At 33.7% G+C, this 9,352-nt stretch overlaps 1 protein-coding gene across 2 annotated transcripts; it reads left to right on the top strand.

Moving 5' to 3' along the window:
* Nucleotides 1–2,435: 2,435 nt before the first annotated feature.
* Nucleotides 2,436–7,788, top strand: LOC100527319 (vesicle transport v-SNARE family protein). 2 transcript variants are annotated; one of them, NM_001251190.2, is made up of 6 exons: nt 2,436–2,600; nt 2,711–2,818; nt 3,641–3,699; nt 3,793–3,981; nt 6,932–7,102; nt 7,352–7,788. In NM_001251190.2, exons 2-6 carry the CDS (start codon nt 2,722–2,724, stop codon nt 7,502–7,504), a joined length of 669 nt encoding a protein of 222 aa, NP_001238119.2. In that variant the 5' UTR covers nt 2,436–2,600; nt 2,711–2,721; the 3' UTR covers nt 7,505–7,788. The 2 variants fall into 2 exon arrangements, with proteins under 2 accessions (NP_001238119.2, XP_014618599.1); XM_014763113.3 differs by lacking the exons at nt 2,436–2,600; nt 2,711–2,818; nt 3,641–3,699 and adding an exon at nt 3,544–3,566 and having other exon boundaries at nt 3,747–3,981; nt 7,352–7,655.
* Nucleotides 7,789–9,352: the final 1,564 nt, after the last annotated feature.

Raw genomic sequence — 9,352 nt, 5'->3', positions numbered from 1 at the left:
AGGTTTTCAATTTCAGGTTGGAAATTTTATATGATTAATTAATTGATTTTACATTTTAGAATTCATATTTTATTTCAGGGATGGGGTTGAAAGGTCGTTATAATAGTAGAACGCTCAACTAATGGTTTCCAGCTGTCAGTCACAGACGGTTAGCTGCAGCTGCTGCCGAAGGTAGAGCTTGCTTAAATAATTTGTGCAATATGATAATTTTGGTGAAAATATTTTAATTTAAGAAAAAAAAACATTTAAATAACTTATGTCGATTATGAAACCGTCAAATTATAAACAATTAATATTAATATATGAGCCGACCTTACTTGAAAAAAAAGTTGAAAAGGGTGAATTGCTTTTTGCATCTCTATTATTTTTATTCACACCATCCACATTTATTAAATTGAGCTTAATATTTTTTATATGTAGTCAGTATAAAATAAATTTATATTATTAATTAATAAAAAATATTATTATAATTAAAATATAAAAATAAACTCTTAGCCCACTAGATGAAGTTGACTATATGAATCATACTAGCTTATTAGATAAGTTAAAAATCAAATTTTCAAAAATATTATTGAATTTTAGATCTTCCTTAATTATTTCCTCTATCATTATTTTATCTCCTTCTCATTTTTAACATACTAAAAATTATACAATCTACTCTTTAAACCAAGTCTCTTGTGACCTTAATACATATTCAAACCACCTTGCCTATCATTTTTAAAAAAAATGAATAATGATGGAGGGGATAAAATCCCACCAGCAAAAACCATGAATTATTACTGGCTTTGTGAAAGGTTAGCAGAAAAGACATGAACACAGTTAACTGAACCATGTTTAACCATCTATTCCTAAGTTGCTTTGAGACAATAACAACTGTTTTGAAAGTTTGCGCCACTAACAGCGAGTCACATTCTAACCAAAGTTTTTTCCAACCCTTATCATGAGTGATCTCAATGGCATTTATAGACGCCATTATTTCAACATGAAGGGCATGCTCTACGCCAACATATAAAGCAAAACAACCCATTACATCAACCATATGATTTCGGAAAATAGCACCACAACCCACTAAGCATGGGGATCTGTTTGCAACCTCATCATTGTTGTATTTTATCCGGCCATGGATAGGGGTACCAGCTGACTGCCTGCTTAATGCAGGGAGCTTTCAATTTGGAGATTTCTTCGATGGAAGGGTATATGTAGTAATGAGAGTGAGTGGTCTCCTGCAAGCTTAACATTGGCTAAGATAACTATAAAGGCTTTTTAAAGGTAAGCTCTTTGATTCTGGAATTTGGACTTGTTTTGGTTGTCCCAAATTGCTGAAACCAAGAAAGTTATGGCAACCATAAGAACATCATTCAACTGTTAGAATTCAAAACAGAAAGGATGCTTAGGGTGGACTATTTGTCCAAACGAAGTCTAATTTTATTTTTTCTTGAGCCAGTCCCAGATTGAAGAAGCAAAACAACAGTTAAGGAAGAGATGGTCTATTGTTTCCATCGAATTGTGGCAAAGCTCACATTTGGAAACCTCTAGTGAATAAAGTGTCGTCTGTTGGGAGCTTATTTTGAATGAGGCACCAAAGAACCAAAGATCTAGCTTGGCCCAAGGAATGATATTTCTTGGGGGATTTAAAAAGAGAATGCAGATTTAAAAGTCATAATTCCCAAATTGGTTGATCCTTGACTTCAAAAAAGGGGGTGATAGTGCTTAATTTCTATTTCTGTTGAGAGTTGCATCCCTTCTGTTTTAAGCCAAATGGGCAAATTCCAACACCCTTCAGAGATGAAGTTGATGACTAGGGCTTGAAGGTTGCACAAGATGTGATCTGGGACATTAACAACAGAGGACATAGGTTGAGAAATCCATTTATGCAGCCCAAAAATGTTGTTCTCACCATTTTCAAGGACCCAAAATGTGTAATTAATAATTGTAGCCTAGAAGTTCTTCATACCAAACCGAAGGGAGGATTTTATATAACAACGAGGATGTAAAGCACCTTTGAAGGCTCTAGCTCGGATAAGTCTAGCCCAATGATAATCAAAATTAATGAGTTTCTCGGTTAAAGCAAGAATAATTGCTTGGTTGAGATTGACAAAGAATCTTTGGCCGAGACCTCCCTCGTACAAAGGACCACAAATGTTTGAACTGTTTTAGTTAATACACTTTGAAATATTTTAAATCTCTTTCTGTCTCCTCCAAATCTTTCAATATTGGAGGAAAACAAAAATTTGACTCTCTTCTCTTCCATCATTTTTCCCCTCGATCAAACAACATGTTAGGCAAAAGGCAAAAGAAATTCGAATTTGGTTTGACTGGAATGATATGGTAAAAACAAAAATTGACTGTTGACTTGTACCATCTAATAAAACCCGGCAACCGTCAACTAACGACACAGCATCCATATCAAACTGTCCTAACCTCAGGTGCTCCTTCCCTGCGGTTAGTGAAATTACAGTTCCTACGGTGCAAAACGAAACTTGCTCTTGTTCCTTCCCCTCCTCATATTTTCCAATACCATTTTTCACTGTTAACACCAACACACCCAAAATCTCAATCTTGTTCAGATCCCTCATACCCCTTTTTTCATTCAAACTAAGGTAAGATCGAATCCATCACCTTGCACTGATGGGGTTCTATTGTTTCTAATTTTCAATTTCCAATTTTCCAATTCTTCAATTTTCAACTTTTTTGCTCTTTTTGGAAAAAGGGGGTGACAAGATGAGTGAGGTCTTCGAAGGGTACGAGCGCCAGTACTGTGAGCTCTCTGCTAATCTCTCTCGCAAATGCAGTTCTGCCTCTCTTGTTTCTGGCCAGGGTACCTTAAAAATCCAAACTTTATCGTCGTTTCATTCACCCCTTTTGTCGTTTGCCTCTTTTTCTGTGTTGCGTTTTGATGTCTTGGACTGCCCTTTGTGTTTTTTCATGCATATCTGTCTCCAGAGTTTTATATTTATTGGGAAATGGAGCTTCTAATAGAAACACTCTTCTTCCTAATTGTCCTTTGGATTGTGTTAAATTGGCTTTGAGCAAGAGTATAGGGATTATTACTATACAAAATTTGTAGTAATATAAATTATTTGATTGTCATGATGTGGTCAAAACAAGTAAAAGTCATTATTTTGTGTTATTCAATAATTTTGTGCTACCGCTAAATGTTTCGATCTATATGATTTGATGAACCCTATCTTATTGATCAGTTGAGTGAATTATATTATTGGGACTAGTCATGTTCTTCGGTTTTTCTGATGTTCTTCCCCGGTTGCTGCTGTTGAATCTGGTGATCCCTGGCTGGCAACATGGATTTGTTCACGTGTTTCTTTTGTTAATAGTGTTTGCCCATTAAAAGCGATGAAGATGTGCATATCTTTTAGATTCTGGAGGAAGTGGATGATTTAATTTGCTTATCTTTTTGTTCATGGAAACATGGATTTGTTCATGTGTTTCTTTTGGTGATCCCTGGCTGGCAACATGCATATCTTTTAGATTCTGGAGGAAGTGGATGATTTAATTTGCTGTGCTGTGTGTCGGGTGTTATCTTGAGCATGCTTCTGTGACATGAAGATGTATGATAGCTTATCGTTTACTTTAACGTTAAATCTTGTTTACTGATTTTTTTTTAAATCAACACTATTTTCAGAACAGCAGCAGCAGAAGTTGTCTGAGATTAAAGCGGGACTAGATGATGCTGATGTTCTGGTACTAAGATGAATGTTTTCTTACATGTCCGTGCTTTGTTTTTGTAGGTTTTATCTTCTATTCCTCTCTTATATCACTCTTCTCTCTCTTCAGATTCGGAAAATGGACCTTGAGGCGAGAAGTTTGCAGCCAAGTGTAAAAGCAATGCTTCTTGCAAAGTTGAGGGAATACAAATCTGATCTAACCAATTTGAAAAAGGAATTTAAAAGGCTAACATCACCTAATGCTGACGAGGTTGCCCGTGAAGAATTGTTGGAGACTGGAATGGCAAATACACATTTGGTAAATTTGGAACCCTGGGTTGTATTACTTGATATCATCATTTTCTTAAAAAATAAAGAAAAGTGTGACTTTCTTGGTTAGAGAGCTCCAATCGAAGAAAGTGTTAGAAATATAATAATAATACATAACCTTTCTTGTATCTTCACCTAATAACTTAAACTTTTGGGATAGTTAGTCCGTGACATGGTATCAAAGCTTTTATGACCAAGTGATCTAGAGTTTGATAAAAAAAAAAGTTTAATTTCAGCATGAGAAGGTGGACTTGTGCATTGTCTTTGCTTCATGCCCAAAGGGGTCTTGTGTGAGGGGACATGTTAGAAATAATGAAATATTATATAAAACCATTGATGTGTCTTCACCTAGCAACTTAAGCTTTTGAAATAGTTGGTTCATGATAGTAGCTACCATTAAGGCTTTTCAAATAGCTATCTTTTTGTTGAGATATTTGATATAATTAGGAAATTTTTGTCAATTAATGTGATTAGGGAATTTCTACTATGTTTCCATTATTTCTATAGGTAGATTGATTCTTATCCTTGATTTATGGGCTTGACTCTCTTATACTTAGAGCAGTCCCATCCTCTATGGTCTTCCCATCACTACTTCATTGCAAAGCTCCCTAAAATTCAGTATTCTACTGTAATTTCACTATTATTCTTGCAAATGAATCATCTTATATGTTGTGTCAACTGTCCAACATCTTGCAGCATTTTAGCTCCTCTCCGTTATGTTATTTCTTCCTACAAGTTCAGCCCTCTTCCAGTTGTGTTCTTCATTTTGACCATCTCTTTCTCCATCTCTGCTTATGCCATGCATATTACCAGTGTGTTTCAGACAATTTTACCGCTATGCATTTTATTGGCGCATTTCAAATTTAAACACTTTTTTTGGCAACCTGTGTCCTCCTATTGCTAGTCCTTGGTTGTGTTCTTTATTCTGACCATCTTTTCCATTGGTTTCTTCTACCACTGATATCTCTGGTGTGCTTTAACACTTGTGTTTCTGTCTTGGTTCTTATCTACTCTGTCATTCATTTTTCATGCATGTTTCAAATAATCTTTGGTTATTGTAACTGGTCCCCTATTGTCGTGTCATCATTTTGGCAGATTTGCCCTTTTTGGTTCAAGTCATGCACTATCGGTGACATTAATCTACTCTCTTGACTTTACCAAAAGTTCCCTGCAATAGTCATAATGAATTGTCACAGTCCCTTCATTCTTCAATCTCAAATTTTGATTTTTTTAAAGGGTATGTTTGTAACAAGCTTAAAACTTAGTAAGTTTCAACTTGGGGGGGTATGTTGAGATATTTGGTGTAATTAGGAAAATATTGTCCATTAATGTAATTAGGGAAATTTTTCTTTCTTTCCATGATTTCTATAGATAGATTGATTCTAATTCCTAATTTTATGAGATTGATTCTCTCAGCCTTGTATACAAGTATAATACTATTATCATGAAATAAACACATCATTCTTTAATTTCAACACTTTTAATTGACTGAATGTTTCCCTAATTACAACATGAGAGACCTATGCACTGTCTACACTTTAAGCCCAAAGGGTTCTTGCATGAAGAGACATGTTTTGGAATATAATATAACATCATCATTCATGTTTCTTAATCTAGTAGCATAAGCTTTTGGGATAGTTGGTTCATGATAGTAACTACCATTAAGTGTATGTTCAGCAAACTTGACAACAAAAAATCGTTGCTTCTCCATTCAATGGAATGCAACGTTTATACAAACATAGCCTATGGCTCTTCCAAAAGGGATCTTTTGATAGATTGAATGCTGATTGATCAAGGTAGGGCATTTTATAAACTATTTTACCAGAAGGAGCTGTTTTGAAACATTTTACCAAATTGAGGCTGTTTTGACTGTTTGATCAGGTCAACTCACCAGTCAAAGTAGCGAGTTCAGTGCCATGGCAACAATTATATATTTTTTAAGAATTGGACTAATAGTCCATGTGACGTGCCACATATGAATTTGCCAGTTAGACTAGTGTGTTCTGAAAATGCCATTCTTGGACATTGGATGTGATGTGCCACATTGGGTTGACACAACTTGCCACGTGGACTGCTAGTTCAATTTAAAAAATAAATATAAGCGCTGCCATAGCACTGAACTCTCCACTTTGACTGGCAAGTTGACCTGTCTATGGTCAACATAGTCACAGTTTGGTAATGTTTCAAAACAGCCCATTTTGGTAAATAGTTTCTAAAAGTGCCCTACTTTGGTCAATCAGTCATTGATTGAATGTTTCCATACTTATGCACTCATTTTCGTCACTAGTTTACTACTGTTTTTTCACTATTAGTTTTTTGTTAGTACATCATGTTAGGGTATGTAATGTTGTTATCTTTTGCCTCTTTTAATCCCGAATTCTGTTGTAGAATTTATCGTTGTAGTTCCTGGACACCATTGATGTTCTAACTTTAAAGAAATAGCTGTGACTGAATGTGAGGTTGATCAATTACTGTGCCCGGTTTTATTGCAAGCTATATTACAGAAGTATTTGTTGTAGAATGGTTGTGGTTTGCCATTGTTCTAATAGACTGTGAATGATGACTATTATTATTATTAAGCATGGCATATTACTATGATAATTGAGAGTGTTATGCCTGTGATGAGAATATGACTGATTGTTTATTGCAAATAAGGTTGCAAATGTGTGCATATGCATATCTTGGGCCCTGTTTAGAATATCCCAATATAGTTTTTTAAAGTTTTAAATTACTATAGGTTTTTGAAATTGATTGCACTTGTAACTGAAGTAGTGCAGTTTGAATGCATATCCAGTGCTGTTAGGCATGTTCCCTCATTTTTTGTTTTCTGAATTTTGAAATTAGTTTGTTTTTGAAGGTTGTTACACTTGTAACCCAAGTAGTGCATTAGATCTGATGCTAATCTATTGTTTGTTGGGAAAATATGGATGATATTGCAGGCTTCTGCTGATCAGAGAGAACGATTAACAATGTCTGTGGAGAGAATAAACCAGTCGGGTGAGAGAATTAGGGAGAGCCATAGAACCTTGCTGGAGACTGAAGAACTAGGTGTCAACATCCTCCAAGATTTGCACAGTCAGAGAGAGACTCTACTGAACTCCCATAAAAGGGTATGCCGATATGTGAATGCTATTTTTTTAAAATTGAGTTCTTATTATGCTAACTTTAGGTAGTTTTAGTCCTTTTTCATTCACTAGGAAAGAACCATGAGATGATCTTATTCTCTAAGGAAAAGTATTAATACCAATCATGATATATAACTCTTCCTCGGGGGGATACGATTGCGAGTCTTCAACATAACATGTGCAATATAGAAGTTGTGACGATTGTTTTGATGGTCATTTTTCTATGCCTTGCAGCTTCATGGGATAGATGATGCTATCGACAAGAGTAAGAAGGTTTTAACTACCATGTCACGGAGAATAACTAGAAACAAATGGATCGTTGCATCCGTGATTGGAGCTCTTGTTTTTGCTATAGTGATTATTCTTTTTTACAAGCTATCTCGTTAGCTAATATACACAAGTTACAACAGGATGGAAGCAATGTTTAATGCTTTTATGTGTTTGGTTTATATATAGGAACCATATGACAAGTGTGATGTTATCATATCTCTGCAATTATTTCCCCATTGTTATTTTAAGATTGGTAACTTTTCAATGATACCTTGCTCTTTATGCTCTTCATTAATGTTTTTCTTTTGAACTGTAAGAGCATTCACTTAATGGAAGTAATTTTGTTCTAGTGTACTCATTTTATGACATGATGCTTTGCTAGCATTTCTTAAGTTTATGGATTTCAAATCCTGTGCTAATGCTGTATGCTTGTGCCTTTGCTCAGCAAAGAAACACTGCTGAACATGCAATTTCTATTATTATTATCTTCAAATCTGTTGTTTCCACGTATGTTTTGACATGAAAACGAGTTACACAAAGCGTTTGATGTGTGCCAGAGACATATTAGTCAATTCCTTTACGTGTTTGCTTCATAGATGAAATTAATAGCAGCGGTCCTTTTTCCTAACCCTGATATGGTTTCATTTTTAACAAAAAATATTGATGTGACACATTGACTAATGACATAATACACCCGACATTGAATGCCATATTACACCCATTGATTTATCATATATAACAATTTATAACCAGATAATATGATAAATTTTTTAGATTGTATTCTATTTTTTTTTTCAAATTTGTGGTAAAAAATGTGGGGCTTTTAAAATACCGTGCAATTAGTAAAAGTTTGGCTACATAACTATTTTGTTCCATGAATGTCTAAATTAGTAATAATTTATTTCTTGAAAGAAAAAAATATATAATTTAGTCTCTTAATCCATAAAAATATGATAATTATATCACTTGTATAATTTAATGACAATTTAATCTCTAAGTTTTAGAATTTAATATCAAATTGTTTATAAAAAAAATATAAGTTAATATCAATTTCATCTATAAACATTATAACTTAATGATAAAATGATACTACAAAATTAACAAAACATAATTATCATAATTTTTATACATTTAAGGATTAAGTAAAAAAATTTATTGTTTCAAGAACTAAGTGCATGTTTGGGGATGCAGTGGGGAGCCCCAAACGTAGTTTGGCCAATGCGTGTTGATGTACTGGACTTAAATGCAAATGAACAACTTTATTACTTTTGCGTTTTACTCATTAGAATTTGTGCACTGCCGTTAGAACACAAGGAAACAAACATGCTCAAAATTGTTCCCGACTTGGAACATGTTTGAAAATAAGGTGAAAAATTACTTTTGAGGTAAATATACTTTTGTTAAAGGATCACAATCTTTACTTTTGCTTTTATATGTTGGTTCTGTATTTGAACATGTATGGCAACAATTTTAACTCCAAACTAAATATATACTTACACATTGAGGGACCGAACTAGGTTAAGTTTGAATTTTCATTCAAAATACAATGCACCAATTCCAAGATAAATCTAATGGTTTACCTTACGAACACAGATTTACAAAAGAAAAAAAAACGGGATGCTTTTACAAATCTCATTTTATCTCAAAAGTTTGTTTACAGCAATAAAACAAACATAATAATCATTTATTTAACAGTGTGTTCGGGTAGAGAATTTTAATTGAGAAAAATAATTTATCAAAAATTTAAATTTCTTTGATTTAAACTTCATTGTTTAGATGGTTTTTTTACGAAGAATTTAAATTTTTGAAATTTTAAAATAGAATTTTGAATAACTGAAAATGTGAAATTTTAATTTTCTCCTAAAATATGAGAAATTAAAATTGTGTTCTTGAGAGAAGAACTTTCCAAAATATTCGTCAAAATTATATTCTCAAACTTCTGACTCTTTCCTCACGTGAATGATC

Source organism: Glycine max, chromosome 2 (assembly GCF_000004515.6).
Source record: "Glycine max cultivar Williams 82 chromosome 2, Glycine_max_v4.0, whole genome shotgun sequence".
In the NCBI taxonomy this organism is placed as follows: domain Eukaryota; kingdom Viridiplantae; phylum Streptophyta; class Magnoliopsida; order Fabales; family Fabaceae; genus Glycine; species Glycine max.
This window is presented reverse-complemented; position numbering and strand designations above follow the sequence as displayed.

What these genes read in the sequence shown, in the direction of transcription:
- LOC100527319 (NM_001251190.2), top strand. Translation starts at nt 2,722, where the DNA reads ATGAGTGAGGTCTTCGAAGGGTACGAGCGCCAGTACTGTGAGCTCTCT. An exon ending in CTCTCTTGTTTCTGGCCAGG is followed by an intron (nt 2,819 to 3,640) that starts GTACCTTAAAAA and finishes CACTATTTTCAG; the next exon opens with AACAGCAGCAGCAGAAGTTG. An exon ending in GAATGGCAAATACACATTTG is followed by an intron (nt 3,982 to 6,931) that starts GTAAATTTGGAA and finishes ATGATATTGCAG; the next exon opens with GCTTCTGCTGATCAGAGAGA.